Consider the following 23,944-nt stretch of genomic DNA (forward strand, 5'->3'; position numbering starts at 1 on the left):
AAAACGGAGACAATATAAACCATAATGCTACAAACAGCCCCGGTTTCTCTAGAAACCCTTCTGTAAACACGACGAAGCAGCTCGTGCCGATGCTACCACTCAAAGCTCCCTTCAAACTCGCTGGGACCCGGCCACCCCTGACTCCCATCCCGGCCACTGCGGCCTTTCACAGGCTGGCCACAAAGGGTGGGGACCTGGGCCAGCTGAGCCTGCAGGTCCCACGGGGCGAGCCTCACACCCACCGACCACGCCCCAGAACAACGCGCCTCGCAACCTTGGACGCATTTTCAACGTGCGCCAGGCTGCTGCACTGAGCCCCCGGCAGGTGCCGGAGCCCCGACACCGGGCCCTCTGCAGGGCCAGGGACCCTCACGGCGCTGCCTCTGAACACGGGCGACCAGACTCAGCAGTTTCTTCTCACTGCTGTCAAATCAATGACATTAAAACTACAATAAAAACAACAGAAAACCCATTTCGGATTTTTTCCGGGAAAACTAGCGACTGATGAAGCGAAGCGAGAGTCTGAGGGGAGATCCGGAACACATGGGGGGTCAGGGCCCACGGGCCACGGCCGACGCCGCCAGCGACACACACCGTACACAAATAAAGTGTCCATAAGGCTTGTTTCTGTTTTTAATTTTTTTGATTTGATAGATCAATTGCTCCACAAAAATCCTTTTAAAGACAACAATCCGAGAAACATCGTCACAGTATTCACATTTTAAAGATTGTCAGTTTCAAAGACCGAACAGAACTGAAGCAAGGAAGACTGCTGACCTGACCGTCCCCAAGGCCCGGGAGGGGCGGGGCTTCACGCACGGCCGAGCCTGCGGGGTCCCCTGGGGTCTGTCACACAGAAGGGAGCCCGGATGCCTCGGAGTCAGGGCCCTGGGCCTTCCGGGCTGACACCTGTCCGTCCCTCACCGTGCAGTCACGTGGAAGGCCAAGTCGGCTCCGGCCGGCACCTGCCGGAGCCCTGCTCACCGTCGAGCTGCACGAGGGCCACAAGCCCATCGGCCTTCCTAAGGGAACTCCTGGACAAGGACGCAGCTGGGCTGGAGGGACGGCGGCCACAGGGTCCCCCACTGTGCTGGTCGCCGCGAGACAGCCGTGGGCGCTACCCCGGGGGAGCTGCCTGAAAGCACCGTGGTCATGTGAGGCGAGGGGAAGGAGCTCAGGCCGCGCGGCACAGGTCCTCCTAAGAGACCCGCCCTGTCCTGGTCTCACCGTGGACACAGGTCCTCCTCCTAAGACACCCGCCCTGCCCTGGTCTCACCGTGGACACAGGTCCTCCTCCTGAGACCCGCCCTGCCCTGGTCTCACCATGGGCCTCAGAGGGCTGACGTCAGCAGAGAACTCAGCAGCCCACACGCCAGGGGCCCGCTCGGCGGGGGCCCACCATCCGTGACTGCGCCAAGACACGCGTGGAGGGACGGAGGGAGAAGTAAGAAGTCCCAGAAAGTCCAAGAAAGATTCGTGGAATAAAGTTAAAGTGATCTTTCCGTTTTGTGTAGACCTGACGTAAAATGTTAAAACCTGTTTATAAATAATAAACCCAACGGCCGCCTAAGAATGCGTTTTCTCGCCGACAGGAGCTGGCGCACCTCTGCGTCTCCTGCGTCTCTGGGTTCCTCAGGGAGAATCCCCCTACGATTAACACCAAGTACACGCGTTTCTATGGGGGAAAAGTCAGTTCCAGAAAAGAATCTCTGCACTAGTTAAAAACGTCCCTCAACCCAGCGTTGGTCCACAACCCCTCACGGCCACTGCGTCCCGGAGGACAGCCCCGTCCCCCCACCCGTGACGGGCGCCCGGCGAGGACACAGAGGCACCCAGTACGCACCTGGTTCTCGCCTTCCTAGCCGCAGCCCCGAGCCTCTCAGGGCTGGTCTCTGTCCCGGCTCCACGGGGCTCTGAAGCCACAGCCTTCAACACCGGGAGGGCCCACGGCTGCGCCCAGTGCGCCTGAGCCACCGCGCGTCGGCTGCTGGAGCGGGAACGGCTGCCGCCCTCTGCCGGCTCTGAGCCAGCGGGGCAGAGCACCTGCTCCGTGTGCAGAGTCCACCATAAAATCCTGCGCAGAACGCATGTGGACTAAAAACTCCTAAAACGACACTCAGGCACCGTGGGGGAGCTGCGGCTCGTCACGGGCTGCGTGGCTCCTCGCCTCCCCGGCGTCCCCTCACCAGGCCTGCACACACACGCAATCGGAGCAGCACGCGGGTGCGCGTCAGACACCAGCCTCACCGACAGCCGTCTCTCTGCGAGCGGAAAGCCAATCCTGGGGCGGGCGGGGGCGGGAAGCAGGTACTGGGTCTCCTCTAGAAATTTTTATCCTCAATACAGTCATAATCCAATTCATAACGAATTTATAAAAATAGCTTTTTATCCAATAATTCCAGCAAGGTAAAAATAGGAGCTTCTTTTTCAGTATATATAGCAAATGAAACAGGCTCACGGAAGACGGGAGAGCTGGGCTTGGTGGAACCGCCGTCTGCGCCCTCCGGGGTCACGCACGGTCTGCTCATGTGCGGCCGGCAGCTCTCGCTGGCACGTCGGCCGCGGAGCGTCCCGCAAACCCGCGGGCCACGAGCAGGCGGCGCTGCTCAGATCAGAGAACGGCGCGCTGCTCCTTAACCCACGCACGGGCTCACGCGCCACGGCTCTAGAGTTAACTTTAAAAACCCACGCACACGCACACGCACACGCACACGCAGAGGAGTCGCTGCACTGGCGAAGACGCTCCGGAAGCTTGCTAGGAAATACAAAAGTGCACTTCTATATCTACATATAAAACAATTAGAAATAAAACTGTAAGACGTTTGCTGTGCAAACTGTGAAACGTCCGCTCGCGGCCGAGGCCCGCCTACTGCAGGGAGTCACTGTTCTCCAGCACGAGCCCCCCGATGTGCGCGGGGGCCAGTGCGCCCCCGTCGTCCTCCGTGCTGTCGGCCGACTCGTCCTCGCTCTGCCCCGCCATCATGACCTGCTGCACGGCGAGCGTGGCCCCGGCCGAGGACAGGGACTGCAGGCTGTCCACGTTCACGGGCGTGGTGATGGTCACGACGGCGCCTGCAGCAGAGCACCGCGCGTCAGCACCGCGTTCAGGGCTCAGAGGGAAGCAGCACCCACCCGGCTCGGTTTGCTTTCCAGGCCCGAGTGAGACACCCGCGTGTGTGACGGACGCCGAGCGGGCAGGTGGCGGTTTCTGGAGCTGGTCCCAGACCACGCGCACCTGCCGGGGTCCTGGCTGCCGCCGCGCACCAGGACAGAGGGAGCAGCACCTCCGGGCACAGCGCTGCCGGAGAGCACAGGACCAAGGAACTGGACAGAGTGAGACGAGCGAGATGGGCCGGCGGACAGAAGGAAGGGAAGTGAGGTGAGAGTGAGGGAGATCAGTGTGAGGGGACCCCAGAGTCACCCCACAGCCTGCAGCAGAGGACGGAGTCACCCCGACAGCCACCAGCAAGGCCCAGAGGCATGCGACAGGCCAGAAGGAGCCCGCATCGCCAAGATGGTTACCCAGCGAGGGAGACAGGGGACTGTACTACCGGAGCTGCTAGCAGTGGGGCGAGCTGTTTAGAGATGGACTCAGGGGCCGGCGCTGGGGCGTAGCGGGATAAGCCGCCGCCTGCAGTGCTGGCACCCCATGGCACTGGTTTGAGTCCCAGCTGCTCTCTGCTACGGCCTGGGAAGGCAGTGGATGACGGCACAAGTCCTTGTGTCCCTGCACCCACGTGGGAGACCCAGAAGAAGCTCCTGGCTCCTGGCTTCACCTGGCACAGCCTTGGCCGTTGTGGTCACTTGAGGAGTGAACCAGCAGATGGAAAAAAAAAATCTCTCTCTGTCTCTCCTCTCTTTCTCTGTGACTCTGCCTTTCAAACAAATAAATCTTTTTTTAAAAAGAAAGACGGGTTTGTTTGTTCGTGAGTCTGCACAGCACACCAGGCCCTGTGTGCCCCGAGCACAGGCAGGAGGGCGGGGTGGCTGCGCAGCCAGGGTGAGAGGCTTGCTCTCCACCGGGCCCGGCCGTCTGCAGCACACAGCACTGCCTCTCCCAGGGGACGGGGAACAATGACGCCTAACTCACTCCTACAGCAAACACTGGAGACGTGAGGTCGAAGCACGAACACGACGTCGTGACATCCAAGCCCACGTGAGGAAGAGGAAGCCGTCCTGGGGACTTCGCTTCAGAGCGCACAGCTCCAAGGGGCTTGCGGGGACAGCGAGTGTGGCTGACACCCGTGCGGCGGGCCACATCCCAGCCGCAGGCCTGCATGCGGGCAGGAGAGGTCATGGAGAACGGCGCCCCGGGCCCCCCGGCCACCAGCCACCGAGAGGTCTGTCTGTGCTGCGGGCACGGTCGGCCCCCTCAGGCCACCGCTGTGGACCACCCAGCAGGTCACGGAGCCAGACCTCAGGGAGCCAGCTGCTCCCAAGTCCAGCATGCACACTGCAGGAGGCGCTCAGGACACACAGCACCCAGCACCCTGTGCCCGGCAACGCTCACAGCGTGCCAGCAGCCAGAGAGCAGCCGGCCAGCCCCGGCCAGCCCCGGCCAGCCCCGGCCGGCCCCGAGCTGACAGACGCCCAGGCTAGCACCAGGTGTACAGCTGCGCCTCCCATGGTCAGAGCGGAAGCAGGCTCAGGCCTCCAGGGAGGTGGCCACTGTGACATCGAAGGTGAGAAGCACCTGGACCCTGCAGAGGGGACACTCATGAAGCCCAGGGGTGAACTGTGAACTCACAGAGGCAGCGTCTGCTCCCTCGGGAGGGGGGTGGGGCCCAGGACGACCCTTGGCCCTCCCTGCCCCAGGCAGCGCCCCGGTGCCACCGCAGGAAAGCAAGCAGTGCCAGACTCCACCACCGACACACGCGACAGATACGTCAGAGCGGCCGCAGGGGACAGAGGTCACGGGTGGAGGGGGGTGCACGTGGTGAGAACAGGGTCCTTCCTTCCTCGGTCCCCACGGCTGAGGGGAAAACAGGATGGGCAGGCAGAGTGCCGGGCGCACGGGTGCCACGTGAGACGCCACTGGCCCCTGCCCCACGCCACTCTCTGTGCGGGGACGCGACCACCCCTCGGGCCTCTGCGCGAGGCGGAGAGCTCAGGGAACGGCCCGCCCACTCCGGCTTGGGCTGCCCGTACCTTCCGGCATGGTGAGCTCACTTGGCGGAGGCTGTGCGACTCCCGACGCGATGGAGTCCGGCCAGAACCTCTGAACCGGCCTGCTCTGAGCTGTTTTTTTCTTTGTTTTTGGGGTCTCTGAGCAACTGGAATCCAGCATGGGCTGAAGAATCCGTCTCCGAGCGTTGATGAACCTGGGAATCAGCAGGGAACCTGTGTCAGCGACCCTGCACAGTGGCCCTCCAGCGCGCCTGCCTCGTACGCCAGGCTACCAAGAACTCAGGCCCCACCGCAGACGCCAGCAGCATTACCGGACGTCCCGCCGCCCTGGGGAGGAGCAAGCCCTGCGGACGGCACGTGGGGAGCTGGGCCCGCAGTGGCGGTGCTGCCCGTGGGGAATGAGTCCAAGCAGGTCCTGCCCAGCCCACCCCCGCCCACACGGCGGCCCCTCTGCCTCTGGGTGGGACGACAGGCTGAGCCACCCACGAGCGACTGCCAGTCCCATCCTCGGTCTACACAAAGCATGGGTCTGGGGGAGGCCTGGGCCGCCTCTGTGCTGCTGTGATGGAACCCTCGGGCCCCCCACGGCCTCGTGGGGCCGCGCGCCCGTGTGTGAGCTGTCCGCACACATAGCTGGGCTGGCAGGCGGCTGGCACGGGGTTTCCTGTCAAATGAACACGGGGAGAGACCCTTCTTTTCAGGCTCCATCCCTCTGAGTGCCCCCAGCTGTGGCCTCTAAACCTAAGAAGCCAGAGGGTGGCGGGGGGAACCAGTGTTTGCAAGGAGACCCCAATACCCCAATAGCTTTCCCCTCTGTGGTAGCCAGAGTGCAGTCTCTGTGCCGCCACGCCACTCCTCGCCGTGGGCGGCCCTGCAGGAGAGCCAGCCAGCAGCACGCAGAAGCTCGGTGGGGTCAGAGCCTGTCTACACTCAGGACCCCTTGGTAGGCACCCGAGGCGCGGGGGCCCCTCTGCTTCTCCGCAGTCGCATGAGTCACCAGGCAGGTGGCCGCTTGCCGGGCTCACACACGCTGTCTAGGAAAGGCCTGACCTCTGGACAGCGGGGGGCTGTGCTCACGGGGCCATGGAGACGGGGCGCTCGCCACTTGCCCTGACACCCTCTCTTCCAGTGCCCTCACCTGCAGAACACAACCAGCACCAGGCTGGCTCCCAAAGACTCAGCTTCAGGCTCTAAGAGGAGAGCACACAGGATACGTTCTAGCAACAAGAGAATGGGGCTCAGTACAGGTGAGCGTGACCCACAGGCACCCACAGGCCCTGGGGAGGCCCTGCGCTCTAGTGACCAAGCTCAGCTCTCGCAGAGAGGCCGCTGTGTAATCACAAAATGAAACAGTTACAGCTACAAATATCAAAATGTTACAACTCTTAAAACTTTTTATAAAAGATTGTTTACTTAAAAGTCAGAGTTGGGGCTGGTGCTGTGGCCTAGCCGGTAAAGCCACCACCTGCAGTGCTGGCATCCCATATGGGCACAGGTTCAAGTCCTGGCTGCTCTACTTCCAATCCAGCTCTCTGGCCTGGGTCAGAGCTGGCCTGAGAAAGCAGCAGAAGACGGCCCAAGTACTCGGGCCCCTGCACCCACATGGGAGACCCAGAAGAAGCTCCTGGCTCCTGGCTTCAGATGAGCTCAGCTCTGGCTGTTGCAGCCATCTGGGGAGTGAACCAGCAGATGGAAGACCTCTCTCTCTCTCTCTCTCTCTCTCTCTCTCTCTCTGCCTCTCCTCTCTCTGTGTAACTCTGACTTTCAAATAAACAGATAAATCTTTATAAAAAAAAAAAAAGGCTTGAATGTGAAATAACAGAAATAGTTAATGAGACACCAAAGCACAGCTCTTGCATAACTCACAAACAGGAATATTTTTACCATTTGCATCAGAACTTTAACAAATTTATATTTTGGCACACTTAAAGTAAAAAGGTAATGTTCACAAGTGTTAGAATTTGTTTTCCTTTTAGGCCAATCTTTACGCGCCTGGAACTGCTCCCTGCATCTGAACAATGAGAGAATTAAGCGAGACAATGGCTCACAAGCAGTCACGTGTGCCCCACACACCGGCGGTCAGCCTGTGGGCTGGGCCCACGCGTAGCTGAGGCCAGAACTGGGGCGCTGTTCCGTGAACGCACGCTCTCCTGGAAGGGACCCTGGCTAGTGTGCTGTGGGAGCCCACGAGGGGTCAGGACGCCCAGCCTCCCCACTGCAGAGGCGCAGCCCCTAAGACACCGTTTGAGGACGGGGACTCAGGGCGGCGGCGCACCAGGGAGACAGTCTAGCCAGGCAGCGGCGAGCGGGACGCTCAAGCCCAGGCTGAGTGCCGGCGTCCCGTGAGCACTGGCCAGAGTTCGGCCAGTCGCGTGGACGCGGTCTCTCAGCGCAGTCTCACTACGGACGGACGTGGGTCCGACTGCCAGGTGCTCCGGTGGCCCCACTGGGGGCGGGCTGCGGCTTACCAGTTGTTAACCTGGAGCAGCGTCAGGTTCGTCTGAGCAGCGATCTGCTTCTTCTCGTCTTCCGTCGGGTAGGGGTGCTAGAAACGAGAGAGGAGGGTCACCACGGCTTCCGCTTCCCAAAGGGGGCGGGGCCGGGAGCTGTCACCCAGAGCAACCTCTGTGAGAAGCCGCCAGGAAGGGTGGTGCGGCGAGGGCGTCACCAGGCTCAGCGTGAAGTCCGGCACATGGCGGGGCGGGGCGGGGCGGGCGCGCCGGGCGGTTGCGGAGCTCTGCGGTGCACCTCAGCGCCACTTACTGGGCTACCGGCAAACAGGAGACCGCCGCCCCGCTGCACAGCGCGGTCCCGATCCCTCACAGGCACCCCAGAGACGCGGCTCACAGCCAAGGAAACTGAGGCACGGGCCGACAGGTGGAGGTGGCGCCTCTGTCCCAGGCACCGGGGCTGGACCCGGGGCTGCATACAGCAGTGTTCCTTCTTTACAAACGACTGAACACATTCCACTTACAAACAAACCAGACGGTGGCCCAGTAGGTTAGGCTGCCACCTGCAACGCTGGCACCCCGCATGGGTGCAGGTTTGTGCCCTGACTTCTCCACTTGCAATCCCAGCTCCCGCACGTGCGCCTGGGAAAGCAGAAGACCCTAGTGCTTGGGCCCGGCACCCTCCTGGGAGACCCGACGGAGCTCCTGGCTTTCCTGACCCAGGCTGGGCCATTGCGCCATTTGTACATCTCTCTCTAACTCAACCTTTCGAATAAATCTTAAAAAAAGAAATAATGGCCAGAAGTCAACGTCAAAATTCACAGAAGAACCATGGAGAATGGTTTCTGCCTTCTGTAATATGCAATTTATCCACGACCGCCTGCACGTGGAAACCAGGGAGACGTCAGCTCAAACCCTGCCTGCCCGCGAGTCCCTTACTTGGGTTCAGCCCGGGAGTGAACAGCACCAGCAAGGCAGCGTGGGCATCACTCTGGTTTTGGTTTCCAACGGGCACCCGATTCGAGCGGCAAAGTCATGGCACACTTCCCCCGACACTAACAACAGGACGACCAGGTGGTGCTGCTGGGAGCTCCAGGCTGCAGAACAGGGACCCTCTTCTGACCGTTTACAGCCTATAAAATAGAGGGGGCGGGAACCCAGCCCGGCCGGAACAGAGCAATGGCCAATGCTGCCCTGGAGCCCAGGACGGCCGCGGAGGACAGGCCCGGCCAGGACGGCGGCGGGGCACACAGCGCCTCCCGGGAAAGAAGGTGGAGCACCGCGCAGTCCGTGAGCGCGGCTTCCAGCTTCCAGAAAGTCAACATTAAAGGAAACCCAACCCGCCACTTCTTGTGCTGTGACCACTGCATCCCAGGTGCGTCCACGGGCCAGAATCACGGCATTTAAAAACACCTATTCTCTGCTCTCACTCCAGAGCTTCACCGCCCAGGTTAACGCCTGCACAACACTGCACCCAGCTGCGTCCTGACCCGCGCACCAGGCTCACTTCCCGCCACCGTCACGAGATGGCTCCCAGCTCCGACCACCACACTTCCTCCTCTGGCGACTGTCTTTCCAGGCTGATCCTGGAGCCGTGCGGCTGCTCCAAGCCCACACCGCTGCCTTGTGCGGAGGGACACGGCTCAGCGAGGACAGAACTGGAGCTGACAAGGAAAGCAGCTGCAGCCAGAGAGCTGGGGGTCCCCCACCAGAGGCGGGGCCTTCGCCACCCAGGACTGTGCGACATCACCCCGCCCTCAACCGGGGGCCCAACGGCAGTCAGGGGACAGGGCGGGCACTCAGCCACGAAGGGCTACACCCTGCAGGGACCCAGGGCAACCCAGACAGGGTGCTGCTCGGGGGCCACGGCCAGGCGGAGGACGGAGACAGACTGCCTATGGGCAGACATGGGCCTCGGCTGGGCGGGCGGCGCCAAGGTGCTGAGGCAGGGACGGGGGGCGAGAGGAGGCCTCGGACACCTCTGCTGGTGGCAGCAGCACAGTGGGGCTGAGCCAGAAGCCAGGGCGAGACCTGGACACACGAGGTGGTGACAACAGCCAGCACAGATGCCTGGACCGGAGCCGGCCGCAGAGGGGCCGCACGAGGTCACAGGGCGGGGTGAGCCCTACCGGCCTACAGAGGTGGCCCCCGAGGCTCCCTCCTGCGCTCCCCCTGGCCTCACTGCGCCCTCGTCCTGAGCACCAGGCCTGCTTACCTCTGCCCTGGCTCTAGGGCAGGGGCTGGCCCATGTCCGCCCACTGACGGAGCACAGATGTCCTCGGAAGAAGCTGCCGCCCCTCTCAGCCCGGGGAGCTGTGAACCGAGGTGTGCCGGTGCCAGGCCACCTCCTCTCGGTGCACCGTAAGCCCTCGGCATCTCCATCTGCAACCTGTCACATCCCTTCGAGGCCCACTCGGACGCACACGGCGTCTCCCACGGACCTCCCTCACTCTAGACGGGCACACGGGCTCATGGTGCTCGTGGGCGGCGTGTACAGGGAGCCAAGATGGGAGAGCCGGGGAGCCGCTCCTGCGTGTGGGGAGACGCGCTGCTGTGCGGTGGGGCCCCCTGTATTTTACGCCTCGGGAGTCCACGGTGGCCTCCCTCTGCCCCTGCTCGACACAACGCCAACACCAACAGAGCGGATGGTCCCTGAACCTCCTCCCGCCTGGCCACGCGTGCCCCCGCGGCCCCAGTCCTCACCCCGATGTGCTGGAAGAGCCAGGAGCGCATCACGTTGGTGGCGTGCTTGGGCAGGACGCCCCGCTTGTTCTTGGAGGAGCCGTCATCTTGATGCAAGATGCTGAGGTCCTGGTTCAGCTGCAGCTGCAGCTTTCAAACAATTGAGAAACAGTGAGAAGGCACAGGAGGGGCCGGTCACAGCGCCGAGGGCAGACAGACGGCAGCCAAAGGCTCCTTATGGCAACGCAGACGCCTGGGGCCCAGCCGACTCAAAGCAGACGCCTGCGGCCCGGCCGACTCAAAGCAGGTGCCTGGGGCCCGGCGGACTTAAAGCAGAAGCCTGGGGCCGGCTGACTCTGCGGAGGCGGCTCCCCCACTTCCTAACCCCACACGGGTGACTCGGAGCGCCCTGCAGCAAGGAGAGCAGTGACGCTCTCACCTCCGGGCCTGAGCCGGCCAGGGGTGTTGGGAAGGCTGCGCCAGGGGACGGCCGCTGCCCAGCCACACTCCCTCAGCAGGCATGGAGGTGCTGACGTGCCCCCAGACTACCGAGGGGAACAGAAATCACGTTCTGTCAACTCTGTTTAATTTTTAAATGATTTATTTATTTATTTGAAAGGTAGAGTCAGAGAGAGAGAGAGAGAGAGAGAGAGAGAGGTCTTATATCCACTGGTTCACTTCCCAAGTGGCCCAACGCAGGAGCTGGGCCAATCCGAAGCCAGGGGCCAGGAGCTTCTTCCAGGTCTCCCACACGGGTACAGGGGACCAAGGAGTTGGGCCATCCTCCACTGCTTTCCCAGACCATAGGAGAGAGCTGGACCGGAAGTGGAGCAGCTGGGACTTGAAGCTGCGTCCATATAGGATGCCGGCACTGCGGGCAGCGGTTTTACCTGCTACGCCACAGCACTGGCTCCTGTCAACTCTATTTTAAAAGCAAAGGCCACACCTGGCCCTTCTCTGTGACAAGTCTAATCAAGTGGCTCTCCTCTAAACGAGGACAGCCACGTGCCCCCAAGCACTAGCCCGTAGGAAACAGAGCCCAGAGTGAATACACTATGACACGCAGAGGAAGAGAGAAGGTGGAACCGAAGGAAAGCTTCAAGTGTCTGAGCCAAGGAAGCGCACATCTTAAAAAAAAAAAAAAAAAAAGGGCACAGAGGGCAAAGGGGAGCTCAGCCCCTCTGCTCCCGGGCCAGCTCCCTGACAGCGTGCCAGGGAAGGCAGCGGAAGGCGGTCCCAGTCCCTGGGCCCCGCCGCCCGCCTGGGACTCCTGGGCAGGGTTCCTGGCTCCTGCCTGGCCCGGCCACGTGGGGAGTGAACCAGGGGATCAAGGACCGGTCAGGCTGCCTTCCTCCCTCTCTCCATGCTCTGCTTTTAAAGTCCACGTTGACAGATCCGAAAGTACTCTCCTCCAACAGAATACAGCTGGCCCCGAAGGCGGCCCTGTCTTCACAGACGCTGTATAAACGTAGCACACAGGGCCGAGGGCGGCGCCGTGCGGCCCGCTCCTGCCTGCCCGGGCCCGGGCCCGAGCAGTCCCCTGGCCCTCTCCCAAGCCCCCGCCCTGCCCCTGCTGTCTGACTCTGGGGAATCTGTGAAGGCCCAGCGAGGACCTCGGCTGCCCGCAGCCAAGAGCAGCTGCAGACCCTCTGCGTTCGGCCGTGAGCTCCGCAAAACACAAGGGGTGAACAGGTCCAACCGCCGCAACAGGAGCCGGGCGGGCAGACGGCGTCTTTCTGAGACTTGGCTTTCAAAGAAGGTGTGCAGAGTGTGGTGTGTGTATAGTGCATGGTGTGTGTGTGCCGTGTGAGTGGTGTGCTTGTGTGTGGTGTGTGAATGGAGTGTGTGTGTGAATGGAGTGTGTGTGTGTGGTGTGTGCGTGAATGGAGTGTGTGTGTAGTGTGTGTGTAGTGTGTGGTGTGTGTGAGTGGTATGATACGTGTGGTGTGTGTATGTGAGGTGTGTGTGGTGTGATGTGAGTGGTGTGATGTGTGTGTGGTGTGTACCGAGTGGTGTGTCAATGTGTGTGTACAGTGTGTGAGTGGTGTGTAAATGGTGTGTGCGTGTGTGCTCACGTGACTCTAGACCTGAACGGGGCCCTGCAGCCCTAGCTCTGCACAGAGGTGAGGGCGAGAGGAGGGCAGGGCAGGGCAGGACGCCTGCCACACGGGCAGCCCCGCTCCGTCCCTGCTGCGCCTGCGGCTGCTGCCCGTCTCCTGGAAACCAAACTCCTGGGCGCCCAGATGCAGGGGAGGCGTGGCCGAGGAGAAGCAGGCGCAGTCTGGGGAGGGGGAGCGACTGAGAGCTGGGAAGCCCCTCGGGTTGGCATCACGGCTCTAAATGGAGCATTCCAGACGCAGAGGACACACAGCAGACACACAGGGACACACGGAGGACACACAGCAGACACACATGCACAGACACACACGGACACAGACACACGGAAGACACACAGCAGACACACATGCACAGACACACAGAGGACACACAGCAGACACACATGGACACACGGAGGACACACAGCAGACACACACGGACACACGGAGGACACACAGTAGACACATGGACACATGGGGGACACACAGCAGACACACACACAGACACAGACACGCGGAAGACACACAGCAGACACATGGACACAGACGCACAGAGGACACACAGCAGACACACATGGACACAGACACACGGAGGACACACAGCAGACACACATGCACAGACACACGGAGGACACACAGCAGACACACATGGACACACGGAGGACACACAGCAGACACACATGCACAGACACACGGAGGACACACAGCAGACACACACGGACACACGGAGGACACACAGCAGACACACATGCACAGACACACGGAGGACACACAGCAGACACACACGGACACACGGAGGACACACAGCAGACACACATGCACAGACACACAGAGGACACACAGCAGACACACATGGACACACGGAGGACACACAGTAGACACATGGACACATGGGGGACACACAGCAGACACACACACAGACACAGACACGCGGAAGACACACAGCAGACACATGGACACAGACGCACAGAGGACACACAGCAGACACACATGGACACAGACACACGGAGGACACACAGCAGACACACATGCACAGACACACACGCACAGAGGACACACAGCAGACACACACAGACACATGGAGAACACACAGCAGACACACATGGACACACAGCAGACACACATGGACACAGACACACGGAGGACACACAGCAGACACACATGCACACAGACACATGGAGGACACACAGCTGACACACATGGATGCAGACACACACAGTCCAACCCAAGCCCCTCCCCCCGGAAGTGTGGCCAGGCTGTGGGTCTGCTGTGGCTCCTCAGGGGCCTGCACGGGGCAGGTCCTGGGGGCCCCGCGTGCAGAGGGCCCGAGCGTGCTGCTCCGACTTTGCTGGGTTTTCAACTTCCTGCAGTGAGGGAGATGACGATGACAAACAAAGCAAAGGGCTGGCACTGAGACTACCCAGAGGCTGCACAGGGCAGAGGGCAGAGGCTGCGCAGGACAGAGGGCAGAGGCTGCGCAGGACAGAGGGCAGAGGCTGCACAGGACAGAGGGCAGAGGCTGTGCAGGATAGAGGGCAGAGGCTGTGCAGGATAGAGGGCAGAGGCTGCACAGGGCAGGGCCCCCACCCGAGGGGATGCTGCAGCCCGTTCCCCTCTGCTCCCACGGCGAGCAGACTTGCCCCAAAGCCTTGCACGAAAGGCGCACGTACCTGTGAGTTCTGGATCCTAATGGTTCCGGGCGACAATGCCTGGGTGACCACCTGGCCCTGCGGAGTGACGACGGTGACCGGCTGATAGACCGTGCCGCCTCAAAGGGAGAAGGAGCGAGTCAGCCAACCACGGAGCCTCAGGGACCCAGACCGACCCCAGCGCCCCCGCACGCGGCGCAGAACACGGATTCTGCAGCTGCCTCCTGCTGCCTGCTCTGCCGCCACCCCGCCACGGCCAGCGCACATTAAGGTTCTGCACGACCAGCGCTGCAGTCCTGTTTGCCCCAGATGGCTTTCTTCCTGTGGGGCTCCCCTCCGTGCTGCTGCTGGCGGCTTCCCATTGTGAGCGACAGTGCGCATTCACACGGCGCTGTGACCCCGGGGTCTACCTGCACCCAGAGACCCGGGCTGTGCTGGTGGGGTCTACCTGCTCCCAGAGACCCGGGCTGTGCTGGTGGGGTCTACCTGCTCCCAGAGCACCTGGGCTGTGACCCCGGGGTCTACCTGCTCCCACACGGCGCTGTGACCCCGGGGTCTACCTGCTCCCAGAGACCTGGGCTGTGACCCCGGGGTCTACCTGCTCCCAGAGACCCGGGCTGTGCTGGTGGGGTCTACCTGCTCCCAGAGACCCGGGCTGTGCTGGTGGGGTCTACCTGCTCCCAGAGACCCGGGCTGTGCTGGTGGGGTCTACCTGCCCCCAGAGACCTGGGCTGTGACCCCGGGGTCTACCTGCTCCCAGAGACCCGGGCTGTGCTGGTGGGGTCTACCTGCTCCCAGAGACCCGGGCTGTGACCCCGGGGTCTACCTGCTCCCACACGGCGCTGTGACCCCGGGGTCTACCTGCTCCCAGAGACCCGGGCTGTGACCCCGGGGTCTACCTGCTCCCAGAGACCCGGGCTGTGCTGGTGGGGTCTACCTGCTCCCAGAGACCCGGGCTGTGACACCTGGGATCGAGGCTGCTCCCGCCGTCACCACCCCTTGGTGATACAATTCAAGGCTTCCCGAGCACTGTGAACGCACAGTCGGAAACCAAGCCACCTGGACTCACACTGTCTTTGCTCTGCATCTGCCTGTAGAAACCACTTTTTTCTTCTCAATGTGTTTTTGGTATAGAAACACAATTCGTGTAAAACATCTGTTAGCGAGGATTCCTAGGACACAGGCGTGCTAACGGCTCTAGCTGCTGACGCTACTGTCTCAGGATCGCGTCGGCAGGGTCTACCGCGGAAGCACGCGGAGGGGGCGCCCAGGGCCCGCCGTACCTGCCACCGCTGCCATGGTGACGTTGCCCTGCTGCAGGGCAGATGCGGGCACCACGATTCCTTGAGGGCTGAGCGTGCCCGTGATGGCGCTTTGAATCTGCTGGAAGTCAGAACACACGTCGCAGGAATTGTTAGAAAATGCACGGTCAGGTTCGCACTTCACAGTACGAGGCAGGACAGTGTCCTCAATAAAGCAGAGAACAGCGCGGATCCTGGGGAGCATCGCAGAGCGGGACGCCCAGGGCCAGCGCGACGCCAACACGGGTGCTGCTGCTCGGCGCGGCTTCCAGGAGACGGGTTTCTGCTTTCTTTCTAACCATGCATTTCTTTCAAACACTGAGCAGGGGTGGATCGGGGGCATAGAAACCCCACTGTTTACTCCCCAAACAGCTGCACGGGACGGGGCTGGACCAGTGTGAAGCCAGGAGCTCCGTCCGGGTCTCCCACACGGGTGCAGGGCCCAGGCACTTGGCCCATCTTCTGCTCCCTTCCCAGGTGCATTAGCAGGGAGCAGCAGGGCTCACACAGGCACTCTGGTTGGGATGCCAGCTTTGGAGGCGGTGGCTTAACCTGCTGAGCCACACTGCTGGCCCCACGAGGCTGTCCCCACCTCACGCCTCACGGCACACGCCTCGTCGCCACCGATCCGTGGCAGGCAGGTGCAGCTTTCTGGTCACCACGGCTTTGTCCACCCCCACACCTTTTTCCATGGATTTGGCTCAGACAGCTCTGAGTGTCCAGGAGCCAAATCCTCCTTGGCCAGATGAGCACAAAGAGTACAAGTTTGGGAGGCAGCTGGGAGTGACCTGGGCGGTGCTGGGGAGTCGCCCCTGGTGGCTGCCTTGACCACAGCCCCCCTCCTGTGAGATCAGGATTGGCCAGCAGCAGGCACACGCATGTGCTGGTGAACATGTGGGAGGCCCCCCCCACGTGAAGCTGGCTCTAAACGGGCTCCTTCTCCAGTCACTGTGACCGCTGTGTTGGCAGCTGGCCGGGGAAAGGGACACACGGCAAGCCCTGAGTCCCTGAGCAATTACATGGCACAGGTGCGTGCCGTCCAAGGCCACAGCTCTGCGGGCTCCCGGCGATTTGAACGTGTAAGTCTGTAGGTCTGTCTGAACATCTGCCATGGTAAGGCTTCTCGGCCTTTTGGCTAAGATCAGGTATAGTAACATCTGCCGTGGTAATCCGGTCAGAACAGAAGTTCAAGGTCAGACACCCCAATCAGCCATCCAAACCCACCCAGAAATCCTAAAGAACGGGGGAACAAAATGAACCAAGGAAAAGGAAGGGAATAAAAGTTCAGAGCAGTAATGAATGAAACCGAACAGAAAAACTAACGACACAGAATGCTGGTTCCTGAAAAAATCCAATACATAAAGGAACCTCCAGCAAGGCTGGAAGAAGAGAAAGCAAAGGAAAGACGCAACGCGGCTTCAGTTCAAGGAGGGGACGGCAGGGCCGGCTCCAGGCCCTGGAGACACCGAAGGTCAAGCAGGGAAGTGGACAACCCCACTCTTCCAAGCGGGAAATGCACCAAACCCTCCAGAAACGCACAGAGACACAGCCCGCCCAGCGTGAGCCGGCAACAGCCCCACAGCCTCGAGGGAGCCCAACTGCCAATTCAGAACTCCTACGCGGGGACTCGACAGGTCCCTGCAATTTTGGTGGGGAATGCTATCTATCGAATATCTAAAGGACTGATACCAATTCTACATAACCTCTCCCAGAAGACAGAAGAGGGAACACTCCCAATCTGGTTTTTATGAAGCCTATATCACCCAGACCCCAAACAGACAAAGCCCAAAACACAACACCGCGCCCTGCTGCCCCTTGTCAGCGTGCACAGGCTGCATCCGCCTGGCCTGGGCTCGGCCGCCGCGAGGCCTGTGCGGTCAGGCGGGGGCCGGCAGCGCGGCTCGGCAGGCTAAGCCGCCTTGAATCTGCTTAGAAACACAGTAGCAAACAGAATCCAGACGAGGGGGAAGAAGCAGCACCTGTGCGGCCAAGTGGCGTTTGTTCTAGCAGTGCCAGGCCCGTCCCACATTTAAGAAAGAGATCCTCGAGTCTCCCATGTAAGCAGACAAGAAAGTCACACGGTCAGACCCGCCACTCCCGAGAAAGCAGCTGGCAGAACCCAAGGTAAAACCCGTTCAGGAAGATGGCAGACGTGGGCAACTCCCCAACCTGATGAAGGTCTTGGAGACACAAGCTGTGGAGGACAGGCCCTGACAGGGCGGCAAGGCCAGCGTGTCTGCACCCACTCTCACTGGGCCCTGGCCGCTCCAGCCAACGAACAAAGGGATGAGGGTCCGAGAGGGAAAACAGAGCTGTCCCTACTTGCACAAGACGACTGGTACAAAATCCTAAGGAATCCACCCAAAACAAGCATCCGTCCACTTAGATCATCAGCGAGCCAGGTCAGGTCCCGGGACAGGGTGAACGCGCGGGCGGCGGCTGTGGCACGGCGGTGCAGCGCCAGCCAAGTGCTGCACACGCTGCTTCCCACACCCTCCCTGCTACTGTGCCTGGCTCAAAGACTCAGTCCCTGCCACCACGCGGGAGACTCAGCTGGAGCTCCAGGCTTCTGGCTCCGGCCGGGCCTGGCCCTGGCTACTGCGGCGCAGACCAGCGGACAGAAGAGTGCTCGCTCACTCCCTCTACTCCTCTGCCCAGCACTATTTCACATACACAAACAAATCTTTAAAAAAAGATAAATATTAAAAAATCAGTTATATTTCAAAATATCAACGTGAACAGGTGGACACAAAACTTCATTTTTTTTCTAAAGATTTGTTTTTTAAAGATTGATTTATTTCGGGCCGGCGCCGTGGCCCACTAGGCTAATCCTCCACCTGCAGCGCCGGCACCCCGGGTTCTAGTCCCAGTCGGGGCGCTGGATTCTGTCCCGGTTGCCCCTCTTCCAGGCCAGCTCTCTGCTGTGGCCAGGGAGTGCAGTGGAGGATGGCCCAGGTGCTTGGGCCCTGCACCCCATGGGAGACCAGGAGAAGCACCTGGCTCCTGGCTTCAGATCGGCACAGTGCTGGCCATGGTGGCCATTTTGGGGGTGAACTAACAGAAAGGGAAGATCTGTCTCTCTGTCTAACTCTGCCTGTCAAAAAAAAAAAAAAAAAAAAAAAAAGACTGATTTATTTTATTTGAAAGACAGAGTTACAGAGAGAGGTCTTCCATCGGCTGGTTCACTCCCCAGATGGCTGCAACGGCCAGAGCAGGGCTGATCCGAAGCCAGGAGCCAGGAGCTTCTTCCAGGTCTCCACGTGGGTGCAGGGGCCCAAGGACTTGGGCATCTTCTACTGCTTTCCCAGGCCATAGCAGAGAGCTGGATCGGAAGCGGAACGGCCAGGACTCGAATTGATGCCCACATGGGATACCAGCACTGCAGGTGGCAGCTTTACCCACTAAGCCACAGTGCCAACCCCTATTTATTTATTCGAAAGGCAAAGTTACAGAGAGGCAGAGGCAGAGAGAGAGAGAGAGAGAGAGAGAAAGAGAGAGAGAGAGAGAGAGGTCTTCCATCCACTGATTCACTCTCCAAATGGCTGCAATGGCCGGAGCTGCGCTGATCTGAAGCCAGGAGCCAGGAGCTTCTTCCAGGTCTCCCACGTGGGTGCAGGGGCCCAAGGACTTGGACCATCTTCTATTGCTTTCCCAGGACACAGCAGAGACCTGGATTGGAAGTGGGGCAGCCAGGATTCGAACCAGCATCCATATGGGATGCCGGCACGGCAGACCGGGGCCCTTAGCCCACTTGTCCCACAGCGCCAGCCCCAGGATACAAAAATTTAAAATATCATTTATAGGTCAGCGCCACGGCTCACTAGGCTAATCCTCCACCTGCAGCGCTGGTACCCCGGGTTCTAGTCCTGGTTGGGGCGCCGGTTCTGTCCCCGTTGCTCCTCTTCCAGTCCAGCTCTCTGCTGTGGCCCGGGAGTGCAGTGGAGGATGGCCCAAGTGCTTGGGCCCTGCACCAGCATGGGAGACCAGGAGGAAGCACCTGGCTCCTGGCTTCGGATCGGCATAGCGTGCCAGCCGTAGCAGCCACTTGGAGGGTGAACCAACAGAAGGAAGACCTTTCTCTCTGTCTCTAACTCTGCCTGCCAAAAAAAAAATTATATATATATAATTTACAATCAAACAAATAAATACTTGTGCGTAATTCTACAAACACATGTTTGGCGCAGTGGTCAAGACACCACAGGACGCCAGTGTCCGTACTGGAGGACCTGGGTTCAAGCCCTGGCTCCACTTAAGATCCAGCTCCCGCTAATGTTCACCCTGGTGCCTCGGCCACCCACCTGGGAGACCTGGATTAACTCCCAGCTCCTGGATGTGACCTGGCCAAGCCTTGGCTTTTGTGGGCACTGGGCAGTGAGCCAGCAGGCAGAAGATCTCTCTTTCTCTCTGCCTTTAAAATACAACTAAAAATTTTAAAAGAAAATAAAGACACACGTACAGGACTTCTACGTGCAAGCTACAAAGCATGGACAAAAGATCAGCTGCGACGCAAGTCAGTGGAGCCTGGAGACGTACCGCGTCTGTAATCAGAAGACCCAGAGACGTACCGCGTCTGTAATCAGAAGACCCAGGAGGATGACGATTCTACCCAGACGACACACAGGTCGTGCACGTTTGCAGATCCAGACAAGGAAAATTTGCCTGAAAAGGCGAAAGCAGCAGAATGGCTGGAGTGACTCTGAGCAGAGGACTTGGCCCACCAGGTGCCGGGGCTCCCTGGGTAACACAGAGGCGATGACACAGACCCCAGATGGTGCCGCAGGGGCCAGGCAGACGCCCGTCCGAGCTGCAGAGGTGCAGAGAGCGGCTCCGGGGGGAGAGCTGCTTTGTCAGCGAACGGCCTTCTCAGACCAAACAGCCTCAAGCTGAATTTCACACCTGACACAAAAGTCCGCTCAAAACAGACCGCGGGTTTAAACGTAACCGTGAAGCAACTCTGAGAGAAGAACACGGGACACGATCGTTAGGCTCGGCACTGGGCGGAGCGGTCGTGGACTTGCCGAGAGCGTGGTCCCTCAACGGCAGAGCCGATGAACCGTGCTCGGTCAACACTAAGGATGCTCGAGCTGCACTGAGCACCTGCTAAGGCGCCAGAAGACACTCGGCGACAGACCTGGGGAAGCTGCCAGCCGGTCCTCAGGGCCTGGCACCTGGAACAGGCTTACGGCGAAAATCGTCCAGCTGGGAGACGGGAGAGGAGTGCCGCCTGGGGCGCCGGCGTGCCCCAGCAGAGCGCTGGTTCAAGTCCCGCCTCCACCCCCACCCCCAGCTTCCTGCTGCTCTGCTCAAGTACTTGGATCCCTGCACCCTCCTGGGGCGCCCTGTGGAGGTCCAGGTTGCTGGCTCTGGCCTGGCCCAACCCTGGCTGTTGGGGACGTTTGGGGAGTGAACCGGTAGGTGGAAGGTGCTTTCCAATTAGATAAACAAAGGAACCAGAGGAGAGAGAGGCTGGGCAGGGCCTCAGCAGGCGCTGACCAGAGAAAACACGATGGGCATGAGCCCAGGGAGACACTGGCACCACGTGGAGGAGCCCACATCTGTGAGGTCCCTGGAGCGGCCACATCCACGGTGACCAACAGTGGGGTAGGGGAGGGAGGGCGGGAGCTGTGTTTAAGGGGACAGAGGTTCGGGGTGGGAGGGGGATGCAGTCCTGGAGGCGGATGCTGGTGACGGCTGCATAACCATGACAACGCCCATGATGCCCCCGACCGCACGCTCAAATGGCGAATTTTATGCTTTTTTCTATCACAGAATCTTATATGTGTAGGAAAAAGTCACAAGAGAACAGTACCCTGGTACCCACGAACACAGGACGGGGAGCCTACACAGACCCGGGACTCAGTCCACAGCTGCTCAAGGCCCAGGCACACGGGCCCTGTGCCGGTGCTGAGCCCCGGAGGGCCCCTGGGGTCAGGGCCGCCGCGGCGGGGCCTGCGAGTACCTGGGCCTGCACGGGGGAGTAGGGGCTCCCCGGCTCCCCGCTCAGCAGCGTCTCGCTGTTCATCTTGGTCTTGAGGCACGCGATGTAGCGGCTGCAGAAGTCTTTGCACAACTCGTTCACCTTCTCCAGCTCCAGGAGATGGATGCGCAGGACCTGGATGGCCTTCACCATCTGGACGCAAGAGGAGAGACGTCACGGGCAGGAGAGGTGGCATCGTACGCGGGCCCTCATCAGCGCCTCGACCAGCTCGACCGTGGGAGCAGAGATGCCACCCCCAGACGGGCTTTGGGAACCGGCCGCGCCTCCTGTGAGGGGCAGGAGCCCCGGGCCGACCCCAGTCCCGAGCTGACGTGTGAGCCCGCGCCCGCAGCCGGCCCGTCTCACGGGCTCCGTGGCTGGCCGTCTCCCAGCCTTGCTCCGCTCCGGCTCTACGTCTTAACTAGGACACGGAGGGTTCCTAGGTCGACCAAGCTCAGCTTGTCAGCTCCGCCTTCCACAGGCCGTGGTCGCGTGCCCAGTCTGAAAGGCTACGCCTCGCCCTCAATGCCACGGAGTTCCTGATTTTTCTGAAAGGTTCACATTAAGTCACTAAGTTTCAGGGGAATCTGTCTCACGACTGGGGTAACTAACGTCAACGATGAAACCATCCGAGAACAACCTGCCCAAAGCCTGCCGAACCTGCCGCGTGGGGAGGGCTCCGCGGAGCAGCAGCCTCGGACACCACTCAGACGCCTGCGCCCTAGGTGGGAACGCCCGGGGCCGGTCCCGGCCACCCCCACTTCTACTCACTGCACCTGGGAGGCAGTGACTGCCAGCCCAGAACCTGGGTTCCTGCTGCCCACACGGGAGACCCTGACGAAGCTCCTGGCTCCTGGCTCTGGCCTGGCTCAGCCCCACCTGTTGTGGTTCTTTGGGGAGCCGGCAGATGAAGCTCTCGCTCCATCTCCCCGCTCGTCACCTGCCTTTCAGATAAGCACACACGTTAGACAGGAAAAGTCTGCTAGAGACGGGGCAGACAGCGGGCACAGCAGCTGAGTCGCACCTGGGACACCTGCATCCCACAAGGTGCTTGGTTCGAGTCCCGGCTCCTCACTTCTGATTCAACTGCATGCTAACACGCGACCCAGGAGGCGACAGGTGATGGCCCAAGCACGGGGTCCCTGTCGCTCACATGGACAACAGACTGAGCTTTGGGCTCTGATGTCAGCCTTGCTAGCCCTGACGCTGTAGGCATTTGGGGAGTGAACCAGCAGACGAAACACTGCTCTCCCTGTCCATCTCTGTGCCTTTCAACTAAAATGAAAAACTTTTTTTAAAGATTTATTTATTTGAAAGGCAGAATTACAGAGAGGCAGAGGCAGAGGCAGAGAGAGAGAGAGGTCTTCCATCCACTGGTTCACTCCCCAGATGGCTGTAACGGCCGGAGCTGTGGCGTCTCAAAGCCAGGAGCCAGGAGCTTCCTCCAGGTCTCCCATGTGGGTGCAGGGACCCAAGGACTTGGGCCATCTTCTACTGCTTTCCCAGGCCACAGCAGAGAGCTGGATCAGAAGCGGAATGGCCAGTACTCTAACCCATGTGGGACGCTGGCACTGCAGGCAACGGCTTTACCTGCTACGCCACAGCGCTGGCCCCAGAAAATGAAAATTTTAAAACAAAGTCAGCGCCAGCCTCTGACGTGCAGGGCCGTCTTGTCAGAGAACGCCGCTGAAGTCACACCCGTGTGCCGTGTGACCAGGCAGTGTGCGGCAGGAGTGCCCACAGCAGAGCGCTGAGTCCTCTGTCCACTGGGGACGGGTGCCCACGCTGTCTGACAGAGGAGGCTGGAGCGCCCGTCACTGCCCGGTCCCTCTCCATACCGTCCACTGGGGACGGGCGCCCACACTGTCTGACAGAGGAGGCTGGAGCACCTGTCACTGCCCGGTCCCTCTCCGTCACCATCTACTGGGGACGGGCGCCCACGCTGTCTGACAGAGGAGGCTGGAGCGCCCGTCACTGCCCACTCCCTCTCCATACCGTCCACTGGGGACGGGCGCCCACGCTGTGATAGAGGAGGCTGAGCGCCCGTCACTGCCCGTCACTGCCCATCACTGCCCACTCCCTCTCCATACCGTCCACTGGGGACGGGCGCCCACGCTGTCTGACAGAGGAGGCTGGAGCACCTGTCACTGCCCGGTCCCTCTCCATACCGTCCACTGGGGACGGGCGCCCACGCTGTCTGACAGAGGAGGCTGAGCGCCCGTCACTGCCCATCACTGCCCGCTCCCTCTCCTTACAGGAGCGCGCAGGCGCAAGCTCTCCAGGCGGGCAGAGCTCAGGACGCCTGAGCAGCCTGAAGGCGGAAGCGGCCCACTTACCAGGCTGTCCGTCTCGGGGTCCTCGCAGAAGAAGGGCTTCCCTTCCTTCTCCTGCTTCCGGACGAAGTTCTCGATGTCCACATCGAAGCTGGCCGATGTGGTGCCTTCCGAGCCCTGCGTGGACTGCTCGCACTTCTCCAGCAGCAGCGCTAACAGCGGAAACAGCGGGTGCCTGGGAGAGCACGGGCAGCAGAGGGCGGCCCGTCACTCTGGCGGCCGAGGGCGGCGCCGTGCACCTGCGCTCCTGCGTGGGCCCCCCGGGTCTTCAGCGCGTCCCCAGGGTGGCGCCGTGCACCTGCGCTCCTGCCGTGGGCCCCCCGGGGTCT

General features: G+C 60.9%; 1 protein-coding gene across 8 annotated transcripts in view; it reads right to left on the reverse strand.

Annotated features, from left to right (window-relative positions):
* Window positions 1-606: 606 nt before the first annotated feature.
* Window positions 607-23,944, reverse strand: part of PKNOX1 (PBX/knotted 1 homeobox 1) — a 68,548-nt gene continuing 45,210 nt past the window's right edge. For 3 of the 8 annotated variants that reach the window (XM_051829953.2, XM_051829951.2, XM_051829952.2), the window contains 8 exons: window positions 23,619-23,790; window positions 21,265-21,435; window positions 15,288-15,387; window positions 14,026-14,123; window positions 10,281-10,409; window positions 7,596-7,672; window positions 5,149-5,321; window positions 607-3,072 (listed from right to left, as the gene is read on the reverse strand). In XM_051829953.2, coding sequence (XP_051685913.1) covers window positions 2,867-3,072; window positions 5,149-5,321; window positions 7,596-7,672; window positions 10,281-10,409; window positions 14,026-14,123; window positions 15,288-15,387; window positions 21,265-21,435; window positions 23,619-23,790 — 1,126 coding nt within the window. In that variant the 3' untranslated portion in view covers window positions 607-2,866. The remainder of the gene's footprint in view (window positions 3,073-5,148; window positions 5,322-7,595; window positions 7,673-10,280; window positions 10,410-14,025; window positions 14,124-15,287; window positions 15,388-21,264; window positions 21,436-23,618; window positions 23,791-23,944) is intronic. The other 5 variants (XM_070071787.1, XM_051829947.2, XM_051829949.2 and 2 more) reach the window with 3 other exon arrangements.

This window comes from Oryctolagus cuniculus, chromosome 4 (assembly GCF_964237555.1).
Source record: "Oryctolagus cuniculus chromosome 4, mOryCun1.1, whole genome shotgun sequence".
NCBI classification, from domain to species: domain Eukaryota; kingdom Metazoa; phylum Chordata; class Mammalia; order Lagomorpha; family Leporidae; genus Oryctolagus; species Oryctolagus cuniculus.